The following is a 16,401-nucleotide window of genomic DNA, read 5'->3' on the forward strand; positions in this document are numbered from 1 at the left end:
GAAGAAGAAGAAGAAGAAGAAGAAGAAGAAGAAGAAGAAGAAGAAGAAGAAGAAGAAGAAGAAGAAGAAGAAGAAGAAGAAGAAGAAGAAGAAGAATTGGTCAGTAGCCTCATTTTTCAACATGCTCGGCCTCATTCCCATTTGACGACAGACATGACGCAATGCTTCGATCATATATGTTGTTCTAAAGATCCGCTCTCTAGTTCCTTTCTAACAGATGTTGACTTTCACTTTGTTACTGTAAAAAACAAAAGATTATAAAGAAATCTAAAAAAATATATTGTATATAGTGCTTTTATCCAAAGCGCTTTACAAGTTATGCTTCACATTCACCCATTCATTCACACACAGACGATGAAGACAACCATGCAAGGTAACAACCTGCTCATCGGGAGCAGTTAGGGGGTTAAGTGTCATGCTCAAGGACCCTTCGACATGCTGCTGGGAGGAGCAGGAATCAAACCGGGAACCTTCCGATTACCAGATGACCACTCTACCTCCTGAGCCGCTGTCGCACTAGTAGAGCAGTCACACACAGACATGCTAGCAGCAGTTTACCATTGCCTTTGGCTCCACCACCATTGAGACCTCCATTAGCTGGACCGTATCCTGGAGACCAAAATGATGATTACTGCTCTCATCAACCATCTATCAAACACTTTCTTTGTAGACTCTCAAAGAGACAGTATTAATGTTGAGTAATATGATATTACATTTACATTTACAATTACTTCCATACAAATGTGAAACTATACAAGTGAACCATTCCACATGCCAAGAGTAGTGCTCAGAAGGGCTGAGAGATTGTTTACCATTTTTAGCACCATTGGTCACCCCAGCCACTGCACCATAACCTAGAGACCACAACAACCGTTACAAAATGACCATACAAATCAATTACAAACACTGGTTATCAACATGTGTCAAAACGTCAAGATACACACAGCAATTTCATTGGTCACAATGTAACCCCCCCCCTCCCCCTCCTAATAGACAGTCCCCACCGTATGTATATAGTTTCTCCCACCCACCCCCTCCTAATGTACAGTCTCCTCCCCATCATATGTATATAGTTTCTGTTAGGATCTCTGGGTAACAGTACAATATACATGTATGTCATGTATGTCCCTATGCCATAAATGTCATGATGTCATGTATGTTGTGTATGTCATAAATGTCACTATGAATTGAAAATGGGGGACCCTGATGTAAACAAGACAAACGTCTTAGTCTGGTCTGCATCCCCTTAACAATTGTGTGTATTGAGCCGTACTGTATTGTACCCATTCTGCAATCTGTTAAATAAAGTTTTCATTCATTCATTCATTCATTCATTCATTCATTCATTCATTCATTCATTCATTCATTCATTCATTCATTCATTCATTCATCCATTAATTCATTCATTCATTCATTCATTCAACACCAGTAGAGAAACCAGTGCCATAAGCCCCTTTCACACATGGCCCATTAAAGCCGGGATTTGTACCCAATTTTTTGACAAACAATTTCACTGTTTCAGGTAATGATTGAGTTATGAAGGTTTACCGTTGTTTGGACCACCCTGTCCATTGGGCAAACCACCGGCTCCCTGGCCATATCCTGCTGACGACAACAGCAGTGAATCAACACACAGGACACAACATGAGCTACAGTATCACAAAATGATGAAAACAGCCAAAAAACAAATACACTTTGACGAGAGACTTTCCTCTACATATAATCTCTGTAAATAACACGGTGCAATGGATTAATTTACACTCATGCCCTGGTGTCCCAAGACACAGACACAACAGACATAACATTTTATGCAGCATGTTGCCATCTTCAGGTACAGTAAAATTGGCTGGTTGGTTTCGTCCAAGCTTCTGTGTGGAAGGGACATCCCGGCATAGCGGGATAGGGTGCACCACCACGCACAACCAACCCTTGCACATGATATAATAATAACAATAATAGGCTACATGTTTTATGTGTAATGAAAATAATATGCAATGTGAGACACAAAAATGTATCTAACTCTCAGTTGTTGCATGGAAAGAACAAAGGCTGACCACATGATACAATAAGAAGAAGAAGAAGAAGAAGAATTGGTCAGTAGCCTCATTTTTCAACATGCTCATTCCCATTTGACGACAGACATGACGCAATGCTTCGATCATATATGTTGTTCTAAAGATCCGCTCTCTAGTTCCTTTCTAACAGATGTCGACTTTCACTTTGTTACTGTAAAACAAAAGATTATAAAGAAATCTAGAAAAATATATTGTATATAGTGCTTTTATCCAAAGCGCTTTACAAGTTATGCTTCACATTCACCCATTCATTCACACACAGACGATGAAGACAACCATGCAAGGTAACAACCTGCTCATCGGGAGCAGTTAGGGGTTAAGTGTCATGCTCAAGGACCCTTTGACATGCTGCTGGGAGGAGCAGGAATCAAACCGGGAACCTTCCGATTACCAGATGACCACTCTACCTCCTGAGCCACTGTCGCACTAGTAGAGCAGTCACACACAGACATGCTAGCAGCAGTTTACCATTGCCTTTGGCTCCACCACCATTGAGACCTCCATTAGCTGGACCATATCCTGGAGACCAGAAAGATGATTACTGCTCTCATCAACCATCTATCAAACACTTTCTTTGTAGACTCTCAAAGAAACAGTATTAATGTTGAGTAATATGATATTACATTTACATTTACAATTATTTCCATACAAATGTGAAACTATACAAGTGAACCATTCCACATGCCAAGAGTAGTGCTCAGAAGGGCTGAGAGATTGTTTACCATTTTTAGCACCATTGGTCACCCCAGCCACTGCACCATAACCTAGAGACCACAACAACCGTTACAAAATGACCAATCAATTCAATTACAAACACTGGTTATCAACATGTGTCAAAACGTCAAGATACACACAGCAATTTAATTGGTCACAATGTAACCCCCCCCCCCCCGCCCCCCCACCCCCTCCTAGAAGACAGGCTCCTCCCCACCGTATGTATATAGTTTCTGTTAGGATCTCTGGGTAACAGTACAATATAAATGTATGTCATGTATGTCCCTATGCCATAAATGTCATGATGTCATGTATGTTGTGTATGTCATAAATGTCACTATGAATTGAAAATGGGGGACCCTGATGTAAACAAGACAAACGTCTTAGTCTGGTCTGCATCCCCTTAATAATTGTGTGTATTGAGCCGTACTGTATTGTACCCATTCTGCAATCTGTTAAATAAAGTTTTCATTCATTCATTCATTCATTCATTCATTCATTCATTCAACACCAGTAGAGAAACCAGTGCCATAAGCCCCTTTCACACATGGCCCATTAAAGCCGGGATTTGTACCCAATTATTTACATACAATTTCACTGTTTCAGGTAATGATTGAGTTATGAAGGATTACCGTTGTTTGGACCACCCTGTCCATTGGGCAAACCACCGGCTCCCTGGCCATATCCTGCTGACGACAACAGCAGTGAATCAACACACAGGACACAACATGAGCTACAGTATCACAAAATGATGAAAACAGCCAAAAAACAAATACACTTTGACGAGAGACTTTCCTCTACATATAATCTCTGTAAATAACACGGTGCAATGGATTCATTTACACCCATGCCCTGGTGTCCCAGGACACAGACACAACAGACATAACATTTTATGCAGCATGTTGCCGTCTTCAGGTATAGTAAAATTGGCTGGTTGGTTTCGTCCAAGCTTCTGTGTGGAAGGGACATCCCGGCATAGCGGGATAGGGTGCACCACCACGCACAACCAACCCGTGCACATGATATAATAATAATAATAATAATAATAATAATAATAATAATAATAATAATAATAATAATAATAATAATAATAATAATTATAATAATAATAATAATAATAATAATAGGCTACGTGTTTTATGTGTAATGAAAATAATATGCAATGTGAGACACAAAAATGTATCTAACTCTCAGTTGTCGCATGAAAAGAACAAAGGCTGACCACATGATACAAGAAGAAGAAGAAGAAGAAGAAGAAGAAGAAGAAGAAGAAGAAGAAGAAGAAGAAGAAGAAGAAGAAGAAGAAGAAGAAGAAGAAGAAGAAGAAGAAGAAGAAGAATTGGTCAGTAGCCTCATTTTTCAACATGCTCATTCCCATTTGACGACAGACATGATGCAATGCCAGATAACCGCTCTACCTCCTGAGCCACTGTCGCACTAGTAGAGCAGTCACACACAGACATGCTAGCAGTAGTTTACCATTGCCTTTAGCTCCACCACCATTGAGACCTCCATTAACTGGACCGTATCCTGGAGACCAGAACGATGATTACTGCTCTCATCAACCATCTATCAAACACTTTCTTTGTAGACTCTCAAAGAGACAGTATTCATGTTGAGTAATATGATATTACATTTACATTTACATATTACTTCCATACAAACGTGAAACTATACAAGTGAACCATTCCACATGCCAAGAGTAGTGCTCAGAAGGGCTGAGAGATTGTTTACCATTTCTAGCACCATTGGTCACCCCAGCCACTGCACCATAACCTAGAGACCACAACAACCGTTACAAAATGACCATACAAATCAATTACAAACACTGGTTATCAACATGTGTCAAAACGTCAAGATACACACAGCAATTTCATTGGTCACAATGTAACACCAGTAGAGAAACCAGTGTCATAAGCCCCTTTCACACACGGCCCATTAAAGCCGGGATTTGTACCCCGTTATCCCAGCATGCTGCTCTGTGTGAGCGGAACGAAGGCGGAATGAGGGGGAAAATTGAATGCAGCATTTTGCCGTCTTCAGGTATAGTAAAATTGCCAGGTTGGTTTTGTCCCAACTTCTGATAGCGCGCATCACCACACACCACCAACCCGTGCAAATTATATAATAATAATAATAATAATAGGCTACATGTTTTATGTCTAATTAAGACAATATGCAACGTGAGAAAATGCAAAAACTACCAAGCCATGGGAATATTGCTTCATCTAACTATCAGTTGTTGCATGAATAAAACAAAGGCTAACATGATATAATAATAACAATAATAATAATAATAGCAGTCACACACAGACATGCTAGCAGCAGTTTACCATTGCCTTTAGCTCCACCACCATTGGGACCTCCATTAGCTGGACCATATCCTGGAGACCAGAACGAGGATTACTGCTCTCATCAACCATCTATCAAACACTCCATTTGTACTCTCAAAGAGACAGTGTTAATGTTCATGATTGCTGTGATATTATTACTTCGATACAAACGTGAAACTATACAAGAACTATACCATTCCACATGCCAAGAGTAGTGCTCAGAAGGGCTGAGAGATTGTTTACCATTTTTAGCACCATTAATCACCCCAGCTGCTGCACCATAACCTAGAGACCACAAGAACCGTTACAAAATGACCATACAAAGTCATAGATGTGAAGCAATTATTTACATACAATTTCACTGTTTCAGGTAATGATTGAGTTATGAAGGTTTACCGTTGTTTGGACCACCCTGTCCATTGGGCAAACCACCGGCTCCCTGGCCATATCCTGCTGACGACAACAGCAGTGAATCAACACACAGGACACAACATGAGCTACAGTATCACAAAATGATAAAAACAGCCAAAAAACAAATACACTTTGAATAGTCTTTCCTCTACATATAATCTCTGCAAATAACACGGTGCAATGGATTCATTTACACCCATGTCTTGGTGTCCCAGGACACAACAGACATGCGAGAATGAATTCCCCTGCATGCAATGCAGCATATAGTCTTGAACTCTGACCCAGAATATTATCACTAGATTAACTGAGGATGCAGCTAGCATATATTTTGTTTAGACTGTATTATAGCCAGTCAAGGGATAACCTCCAATTAGTGTGTGTCTGAATCTGAAGTTTGGTCAAGATGACATGTCTATAGCAGCATTGCCTAGAAATGTAAAGAAATGTAAAGACAAATGTATAGACACACACACACACACACACACACACACACACACACACAAATGTCATGATGTCATGTATGTTGTGTATGTCATAAATGTCACTATGAATTGAAAATGGGGGACCCTGATGTAAACAAGACAAACGTCTTTCTCTGGTCTGCATCCCCTTAACAATTGTGTGTATTGAGCCGTACTGTATTGTACCCATTTTGCAATCTGTTAAATAAAGTTTTCATTCATTCATTCATTTCATTCACACACACACACACACACACACACACACACACACACACACACACACACACACACACACACACACACACACACACACACACACACACACACACACACACACACACACACACACACACACACACACACACACACACACACACACACACACACACACACACACACACACACACACACACACACACACACACACACAAATAGCTAAGCACAAGGCTGAGTACAGGACAACAGTTTGACAATGCAGTTAGATTTATTTTACCATTGATGTGTACGTACTGCATAAAGAGAGAGGTTACTATACAAAGACATGACGTAACTTGAGAAGATAATAAGATCGAATACATGGATGGAAATATTCAAACACATTCAAAGAGAGACAAACACACAACATGCATACAAAAACGACCTTCATCCCAGTTGCCGACAGACAATGGGATGACTGGTGTAAGGGGAGTAACATGGATAAGACGCACATGGATCTCAGGATTGAGCCACAGAAGGAGACAACACACATATCTGACCAGGCATGACATCAATTAAATGAACCCAGTCAAAAAGAGAAAAGACATGGAATAAAAGACAAAACTTTACCCTTATTTGCTGCCTGAGAACTCTTCCCATTAAGCAGCGGGAGACCAAGACCTTTGGACCCTGTGCCATCTGGCTCCCCAGCTGGGCCAGCACCTGCATTTAGGACTCCCTGTCCGTCTGGCATCACCGGTCCATAACCTTGGGCGCCCTGTACTTGTGAAGTCGCAGGACTGAGACCTTTGCTCTCTTTCCCATAAGGCACCTGAGGTCCATAACCTTGGGCACCCTGTACTTGTGGAGTCGCAGCACCGAGACCTTTGCTCTCTTTCCCATAAGGCACCTGAGGTCCATAACCTTGGGCGCCCTGTACTTGTGGAGTCGCAGGACCGAGACCTTTGCTCTCTTTCCCATAAGGCACCTGAGGTCCATAACCTTGGGCGCCCTGTACTTGTGGAGTCGCAGGACCGAGACCTTTGCTCTCTTTCCCATAAGGCACCTGAGGTCCATAACCTTGGGCGCCCTGTACTTGTGGAGTTGCAGGACCGAGACCTTTGCTCTCTTTCCCATAAGGCACCTGAGGTCCATAACCTTGGGCGCCCTGTACTTGTGGAGTTGCAGGACCGAGACCTTTGCTCTCTTTCCCATAAGGCACCTGAGGTCCATAACCTTGGGCACCCTGTACTTGTGGAGTCGCAGCACCGAGACCTTTGACGCCCGTCACCTCCGACACACCGCCGACGCGTCCATAGTTTTTGGCTCCCTGGTGTTGTGAGCCATATGATCCGTAGCTCTTGGCCCCCTGAACTTGAGGAATCGCGGGACGTTGACTTTTGCTCTCTCCACCGACGGGCGTCTGTGGTCCCAGGCTTTCAGATCGTGGCATGTTTGGCACCGCAGGTCCATAGGTTTGGGCTGCCTTACCTTGTGGGACAGCGGGTCCATAGCCTTCCCCTCCCTGTACTTGTGGAACCGCAGGTCCGCGGCCTTTGCTTTCTTTACCAGTGGGTACCTGAGGTCCGAGACTCACTACCCTCTGTGATGACTGAACGACTTGGGCGAAACCTTTAACTCCTTTTCCAGGTGAGGACGCGGCCGGTCCGAGATTGCTCCCCGCCTGGGGATGAGGAGCAATGGGGCTGAGGTTTTTGTTTCCTCTCGCATCAGGTACCGCAGGTCCACGACCTTTGACCCCTTTCCCAGGGGTAGCGAGTCCTTGGCCTCTCCCTCCCGTTTGATCCTGAACAGCGTGGCCCTGTGGGGCCCTCCCAGCTCCATCTAAACCTGCTGTAGAGACACCTGGCAGAGGAATACCACCATGCATTCATGAGTTCTATAGGATCCGGAGACAGGGCCGCTTCTCTGTGCATAAACCACATGCCTTAAAGGCCAGCGTCAAGAAATATTTACCGTGATCAAGTAGATACTGTATATTGAATCAAACTAAATTCAATAACGTGGCTAGTTGGGTATATTTCAGAGCACTTAATATCATATAACACTTCCTTCAATGGTTAATAAACACGGAAAGACACGTACGACAACAGGCAACACTGACGATACAACATCCATTATGGGTTGAAAATGGCCCCCGTCAAAGGGCAGACTCATCGCCATAATTAGAGAGACTGAGACAAACAAAGAAGACAGATAAACAACCATAGCCCCTCAGGCAAATGGAACGACACAAAGACACTGTACTACTCACTGTTAAGACTAGACCACTGACTAGTCAAAATCCACATGTTAAAGACATGCTCAACAGGACAATGCCATCACAAGTTCATGGCACACATACACACACAAATAAAATACACCAACAGCACAAGACAAAGACACACAGTCCAATTGGTCAGCATCAGTGTGTTGCAAGCCCAACTGATGGATGTTGAGGTACGGAGACACAGAAGACACGAACACCGAGAATGAAACGTAAACACGTAACAAACAATAAACGGGGACAAAAAGACCTCCAGTGACACGTCCACATCATGTCCTACAAATACCATCACATGTTATGATCATGACATGGACCTGCAGTTCTATTACGTTGAAAAACATAAAGAAAGGAGAGTTTACCCGCTTTGGACGGTTTAGTTCCCTGTTCACTGAGTCCTCCAGCTCTGCCATTTTGTCCTGGAGACCACAATGGTTACTCAAATAAATTCTGCCTACTCAAAAACATTTATAATGGAGTCTCCGCCATTGCAATTCAAAGTATAATGTATTATGAATTACATTAAATAATAATGAATTAACTAGCTGAGTGAAACAGCTAGAATAGCTTGATCAAGCTTCGGAAGCGATTATCTCTTGATGGTAGCGGCGCCAAAACAAAGAGATAACTTTGTTACAATCTTACCACAATCGCAGCAGCACATACGTTTAGGAGCACATACATGTATCACATGAATATCCAGATCATGGGTTACCTTCTCAAACCATGCAAAGAACATAAGAACTGCATTTCTAAAACACTTCAACCAGCTGGTCAAAGCATTTTATGTTGCATGGGGCGGGGGTTGAGTCCCATTGTCCACTAACACAAGCAACCTCCAATATAGACTATACAATATATGAATTCATACACTGTGATTTATATTGGTATGGCGATATGAAACATGCATGGGATGCACTATGAAGCATCCCACTTTGTCACTCCCCGCATCGAGACATTAGGATCACAGACGTGGTTGCAGAGGTTTTACCATTGGGGTTGGAACCTGGGTCAGTGGGCCCCAGCGCCAAGCCCTGCAGACCACCACACTGGCTGACACCCGACACAACTCTCTGAGGTTAATACCACCGTTCCAGTGGAGGTCGAGGAACTCATGCCAAACACATGCAGACAATCCACAAACACGCCAACACCTCCTGTACACAAACACGCCAACACCTCCTGTACACACACGCACACACACACACACACACACACACACACACACACACACACACACACACACACACACACACACACACACACACACACACACACACACACACACACACACACACACACACACACACACACACACACACACACACACACACACACACACACACACACACACACACACACACACACACACACACACACACACACACACAAACCATCAATCCAGGGGACTCCTCATTGATTGAGGGTGCAGTTGATGATAATATTAGATATCTCATGCAAACAAACCCAACGTGCATTTACACCCAGGTGGACATTGGTGAATAACAAGACACTGATTTCACAAAGGTTACAGACGCGCCCAACACAGAGCGAGCACATAAACGCAGTCAGGCAAACAGAGAAACAAGCTTTTTACCAGGCTTCGGTCCTTTAGCCCCCTGTCCAGCGTAGGGGCCAGCTCCAGCACCTAGCGGCAGCAGATGGGGGGGGGGGGGGGGGGCTGTCATTGAAACGCAGTGAGCAGTAGAGGCACTGAGGCCGATTCGACAACTCCATGCAGGCAGCGCTGTATACTGAGATTAGCATCCTAGAAGGCCACAGTTAAAACACTTTGCAGTGGAAAGACGTGGGGGAGGCTAGGGTGACATCTTTCAACAGCAGCAGTTTCCTCGTTGATTAAAACCCATAAGATGTAGCAGTGCCAGTGTCTTTAGTAGGACACAGCCACTTGTAACCCGCAGCGATGACTGATAATGAATGACGGCATGTCTGACGTGTTTGCAAGAGGGGTTGTGAGAGAAGTTACTAGTTTTCACAGAAATATGGACCTTTCCTTTGCCAGGGGAACAGCGTTGGCTCCAGGTTATTTCCTGTCAGCTATTGTATTTGCAAACATTGCAACAGGAAATAAACAGGGGGCCCCATTTACAGAAAAGGTCTATAGACTGAATGAAAGGAGGATTGGGGGGGGGGGGGTCTTAAGGTCTGCTGATGATTGCTCACTTACCTGTTCGGGCTCCGTTTCCAGGATAGCTGCCTCCAGCCACAGCCCCGTATCCTAGCAACAAGGCAAGAGGCAAGGTCAGAGGACACGGGAAGCATACTAACTAACAGCTGTGGCTATCATCACAACCACCAGCGCAACGATGACATCACTACTAGGTGTTTTTCTTTAGTCCAAGCCAAGGTCACGCTATGTGTACTGTAGACTAATCTATCGGTTGAGAAGCAATCTGCTCCATCACCAGCTTAGATGAGATTAGTCTAGAAAACAAATAAGCATACAGGCTGAATTTAAGGTGCGGCAGTGTGTATATTGTAAATGGACTGCATTTATATAGAAGATTTTATCCAAAGCGCTTTGCAACTTATACCTCACATTCACCCATTCACTCACACATTCACACACCAACGGCAGAGGCGACCATGCAAGGTGCCAACCTGCTCATCGGGAGCAGTTAGGGGTTAAGTGTCTCGCTCAAGGACAAGACCCCAAAACTGCTCCCGACAAGCAGGTTGGCACCCTGCATGGTAGCCTCCGCCGTCGGGGTGTGAACGTGTTCTCTGACTTAGGCAAACAACACAAGCAAACTCTCCAAGCGAGACGGAACATACCTGGCTGAGTGCCGTAGCCACCGCCGTTATAGCCTGCAAATAAAAACATTCGCTTTACTGAGTGAAATTTGCGTATTGTCTGAAATGACAAAATGGTAAACGATCTCCACATTTGAAAGGTTCGCTCAGTAAGATTTTTGATTGTGCGGAACGAGAACCACGTGCCACAAGTGCCCACCCAAAAAAAAATTTAAATCAATCTTTTTTGTCAAATATGAACACTGGGTGTTGGTGGGTTAAGTGCCCTTTTGTAGCTTGAGCCCCTGCCCCCCACATTGTCTGTGCACGCCCCTGAGTGCATCTTTAAAAGTCCAGCTCACCTCCATTGCGCTTCGCTCCCTGGCCCTGGCCCATCCCTTGTCCGGTGCCAAGATTGGGTGCTGCAACCAGGATGAAGTATTAATATAATTATAGTAATATAATACACTAACAAAATATAATATCATATAATTTCACCAATCGCTTTGGTGTTGAGAAACTAAGCACCCTCTCACCAGGCCCAGATACAGTCCAATGGGACATGTGTTGGACTTCAAAACCACATGCATGTCCTTTTGCAAAGTAAGAAGCTCATATAAGCAAATGGGTCTTCATGTGTTCTACTGTGGAAATGGTTGCAAACTGGATATTGTATCAAAGGTTATAAGGTATCAAATGAGTTTCATAGGTCAATTACGCTTAAACTACTGATGAGTCGGTCGCAGTCAACCAGCACCTGTTAACAGGTCTGACACTTTAGCTCAGCTGGTTAGTTCGGCCTGTGGATCCTATGGTCCCAGGTTCAAATCCACTCTGGCAACTTAGATAACACAAGGCTTATGAAACTCATTATAATGTGCGGCTGGGTGGTGCAGCAGACATTGCGCTCGTCACCAATGCAAGAGACACCAGTATCGAATCCGGCTGTCAGCGTTGCCTCCGGCTTTGGCCGGCCGTCATACTGACTCAATTGGCAGAGTTAGCGGGAGGGATGTCGATGGGTGGTAGTCTGGTCGTTGTGAACAGCGACTCCTACAGGTCGGTTGGGAAGCCTGCACAGCAGAAACAGGAAAATGGCGTGGGCAGTGTGAGCCTCCTACACGTTACTCCTCGCCAAATGAGAGTCCGTGCTGGCAGGTGAAAAGATGCGACTGGCTGCCTCCACATGTATCGGAGGGGACATGTGATGGGGCTTCTATCCTCCCTACAACCGGCCAGTGGGGGGCACATGCGAGCAACGATCAAGACAGGGGGAGGGGAGAATTGGCACGGCTAAATTGGGATGGGAGAAAAATAGAAAAAGGAGGAGAAAAGGTGGATAAAAAAAAGAAACTCATTATAATGTTTGATACAATGTACAGTTTGCAACCATTTCCTCAGTGAGAACATGAAGACACATGTGATTGTACTGTGTGAGCTTCCTATTTTGGAAAAGGATATGTACCGTGGTTTATGAAGGCTAAAACACCCCGCTGTATTGTATAAGATGGTATACGTTTGTCAATACTAACGTGCACAGTGAAAAGATGGTCTTTAGTCAACATCATGCGAGACAATATATAAATATAGAAAATCGAAATAAAATAAAAATAAAAAAATAAAGTGAACCTCTCCTTTAAAGGAACACGCCAACATTTTGGGGAATTAGCTTACCATCTTCTCCAGAGAGAGACAAGAAGATAGATACCAGTTTCCTCTCTGTGCGTTCAGTAGAAAGCTATCTGGCTGCACGTTAGCCTAGCTTAGCACAATGAATTGAAGCGGACAGTGCCGGTTAGCCTTCGGGAGAGGTGTTAGTTGGACAATGAAGACGGTAAGCTAATTTCCCAAAATGTTGGCGTGTTCTTTGAACATTTTACATCTCCTTTTCTTATGATGCTAATCAATAATTAGGTGAAATTGAGGTGAAACGGTACCCAAGGTCTTGATAACCAGGAGTTTAGTGAGAGATTAAAATCACCTCCTCCGTATCCTCCTCCTCCCAGGGCTCCATACCCGGCGCCTTGGTTCAGGCCCGCACTGGGCCCCGCTCCCACGCCTTTGTACGGCCCTTTGGAATAGACTACAAGGACTCATTCCACATGTACACTGAAAAGCATTGGCCTACACATACACATTTGACCATCCATAAAGAATTTAGATACAGGATTTTGCTCCTGTCCACTACTCACCTCCACCTCCACCTCCACCTCCCTGCGGAGCAGCACCGTAACGCCCACCTGAGAGTTCAAGCAGAACACAACATGACCGTGACTCACCCGAAGCCGAGAGTAGAAAACCACTGAGCTCACGTGCCTCCGACACCACCTGCAGCCTTACCGTTGCCTCTGCTTCCCATGGCCCCCAGAGCACCGGTGTTGGGACCTGAGGGGTCAAAAAAACAACAGCAGGGGTCAAAAAAACAACATCAGAGGTCAATGCCGTCATCAGGCCGCGCGGTGTTCGTCACAGGCCCCAAGCATACCATGTGAAACGTCTAATTTTAGGATTATCATTTTTCATTCAAGCTTTTCCAGTTCGTGATATACAGTAGGGAAGTTATATGTTTGGTTTTTTTGGGCACTGCTCTGCTCTGAATCTGCAATCACAAAAAGGGGGGGGGGGGGATATCAATAAACTGCTACTTTTGATTTACAGTTTCATGGCTATCATTGGGGGTTGGAAGAGTGTTGGGGTCCAGGTTCCCCCTAGGCCAGGGCATTTAACATTTATATTTCCTTAATTGTATTTAATCTCTTTTCCAAGTGAGCCCTGACCGAGGAAGCAGCACGATGCACAGATCAAATAAACAAGGCCACAGTACCTTGAGAATAATGAGAGTGAGCAAGAGTAAGAGGACAGAATCCTAAAGTTGTGAACTCAGGCTCAAGGACACAGACACAGTGTGCAGTGTACACGCACATTTGTAGACACACACACACACACACACACACACACACACACACACACACACACACACCATCAATCATTGGGTAAAATCAATCAATAGCGGTTGTTCTTACCCCTGTTTGGCATCATTCTGCCCATGCCGCCACCCTGAGGCCTAACCCCTGAGACGTGAGAAAACAAACAACAGTTCTAACCATTAATTAAACAGATCAGCATTCAGGTGCCATATACAGTAATAATTAAACAGATGAGGAGGAGGCCGCAGCTAGACTTGACATTGCAGACATCAAGGCATTTGATCATCTCCTGCTGCACGGAAAACACTGACATTTGGCAAAGTACCCGGAACACCTTTGGAGAACTTTACAGCTGATTAAACACGAGATGACGTCAAGTCGGATGGCCGGCACAAAATCTCACAGGTGTCCCACACAGACCCCGCGCCGACTGAGCGGCCCGACGGAGACAGACACAGGCATCCATTGATGGGACGAAATGGAGAGACTGTGTGCAGGTTGTAAAGTCTCCTCTCACGTCGGGCTGTCAGATTTTGACTGCCTCCGCCACCCCTTAGAATCCTATGCGTTGATTCTAAGCAATCGGCTGATACAAAGTACAGATGCTTGGCTGGATCACTGGACTTGGAGCAGATCCAGAGGTCTCAGCTACAGGACCCACCGTCCAGAGGGGGTTTCCCCCCTCCCCCTCCGATCTGACATAGTCATCAGATATTTGACGTATAAACGGGAATGAGTCAGATAGGTGGTTTATCCATCAGAGCTCCACATTAAAGCTGATCTTCAAATTGCTTTTGCCATGTCGCTCCTTTGATTTGAGTTGGACTTGACACCTGATATGTCACACATACATCAAGCTCAAGCCAAGAACCAAAGATCAGTATCGGGGTGTTCCCTGGACTGCTATACACTAATCTATTCATCTCTGTGGAAACCATTCAACTATAAGCATATCTGATTTGATTTGATCTGATATATAAATGATTTTAAACATATCAAACTTCTAATCAAATGGCATATCCTCACAGGACAAAGCGACAAATGTTATAGACTACAAACGTAATATATTGCAAAAGCAAAAAGATGTCATCCATATTTCATTCAACAAAACAGATAATAACTTACATTTTAACTTCATTAGGTTCTTAGGTTCGCATAACGTTTTACTATATGCTTTTTAACAACCTGCACTTGAAATGAGGCCTACCAACAACCTCAGAGTGATGTATGATCTACTATTTTCTCAAGTTCTTATACATCTCTTAATTTTCTTTTAAATTATTCTTAAACATTATATACAGCAATAAATTAAACTTCTCTCTCTCTCTCTCTCTCTCTCTCTCTCCCGACATCATCATCATCAATCTCACTCCGTCTACACGAGCAGTCCTGTGTCTCTTACCGCCTTGGAGGGTGAGCTGTGCCAGCCATAGCACCAGTGAAGTCTGAAGAGCAGCTCGTACCAGCATGGTGCAGGAGATCAGACAGGAAGACAGACAAGGAGAGAGACTGGCCAGCTGGACAGGGGTAGAGCTCAACTAGACAACTCATGTCATGTGAAGATGTTTTATATATGGTTGTGTCTGTGATACACTCCCCTCCCCCCGATCGGTCCTGCCCTCTGCCATGCAATTGGGCATGTCTGAAGCCCAGCACCTGCCCCCTGTGCCCTCCTCCATGTGGCCAAAGACAGGAGGAGGTGAGGCCCACTTCTGTCCATCCAAAGACTTGATCAAGGCGGACCGCCAGGGCCAATATATTAGCACTGAAATGTAATGTGTTTCTGTGGACCTGGGTATAAGACTGAATCAAGGATGTGATAGGTGTGAGATCATGGTTGAGCGGGTAAGGAAAAGGCTTGAGACAGAGGAGCATTGTGTGAAGTGAACAGGGTGTTGGCACACAGAGAGCTGGAAAAGACGACATCACTTGATGGTGGTAGCTTGCCGATCGCTGTCAAGATACATACATTCATCAGGAAATTCTCAAACGGCCAAAGATTTTGCCAGCATATGAAAGCATATCATAATCAATGACTCGTGAAAATCCATTTTAAGAAGGTGTCACACATTGTCATCTTTTCTTGCCCGGTCTCATGATCTATTAGAGCCACATCATCTTTCAATTAATCTGATTGTATAAAAAAAAAATTATAAAGAAAAGCCCTGAACCCGCCTGAACTCCCTCCAATTCCTACCCTGCCAAAGACATTCAGTGATGCCGAGACATGAGATCACAATGGCAATT

The 16,401-nt window shown here is 44.3% G+C and overlaps 1 protein-coding gene across 1 annotated transcript in view; it reads right to left on the reverse strand.

Annotated features, from left to right (window-relative positions):
• Positions 1–15,684, reverse strand: part of LOC311240490 (uncharacterized protein) — a 74,841-nt gene extending 59,157 nt beyond the window's left edge. The window contains exons 1-21 of the mRNA XM_084329069.1: positions 15,557–15,684; positions 14,251–14,298; positions 13,568–13,612; positions 13,420–13,467; positions 13,209–13,298; positions 11,590–11,649; positions 11,270–11,302; positions 10,662–10,712; positions 10,071–10,121; positions 8,836–8,892; positions 5,519–5,572; positions 5,366–5,407; positions 5,123–5,173; positions 4,524–4,565; positions 4,269–4,319; positions 3,422–3,475; positions 2,798–2,839; positions 2,544–2,594; positions 1,549–1,602; positions 813–854; positions 559–609 (exon numbers count right to left, since the gene is read on the reverse strand). Of these exons, the coding sequence (XP_084185195.1) occupies positions 559–609; positions 813–854; positions 1,549–1,602; positions 2,544–2,594; positions 2,798–2,839; positions 3,422–3,475; positions 4,269–4,319; positions 4,524–4,565; positions 5,123–5,173; positions 5,366–5,407; positions 5,519–5,572; positions 8,836–8,892; positions 10,071–10,121; positions 10,662–10,712; positions 11,270–11,302; positions 11,590–11,649; positions 13,209–13,298; positions 13,420–13,467; positions 13,568–13,612; positions 14,251–14,298; positions 15,557–15,623 (1,084 nt within the window). The 5' untranslated portion in view covers positions 15,624–15,684. The remainder of the gene's footprint in view (positions 1–558; positions 610–812; positions 855–1,548; positions 1,603–2,543; positions 2,595–2,797; positions 2,840–3,421; positions 3,476–4,268; positions 4,320–4,523; positions 4,566–5,122; positions 5,174–5,365; positions 5,408–5,518; positions 5,573–8,835; positions 8,893–10,070; positions 10,122–10,661; positions 10,713–11,269; positions 11,303–11,589; positions 11,650–13,208; positions 13,299–13,419; positions 13,468–13,567; positions 13,613–14,250; positions 14,299–15,556) is intronic.
• Between the last annotated feature and the right edge of the window lie 717 nt (positions 15,685–16,401).

The sequence above is a fragment of the Notolepis coatsorum genome (genome assembly GCF_963971535.1).
Source record: "Notolepis coatsorum genome assembly, chromosome: 14".
NCBI classification, from domain to species: Eukaryota; Metazoa; Chordata; class Actinopteri; order Aulopiformes; family Paralepididae; genus Notolepis; species Notolepis coatsorum.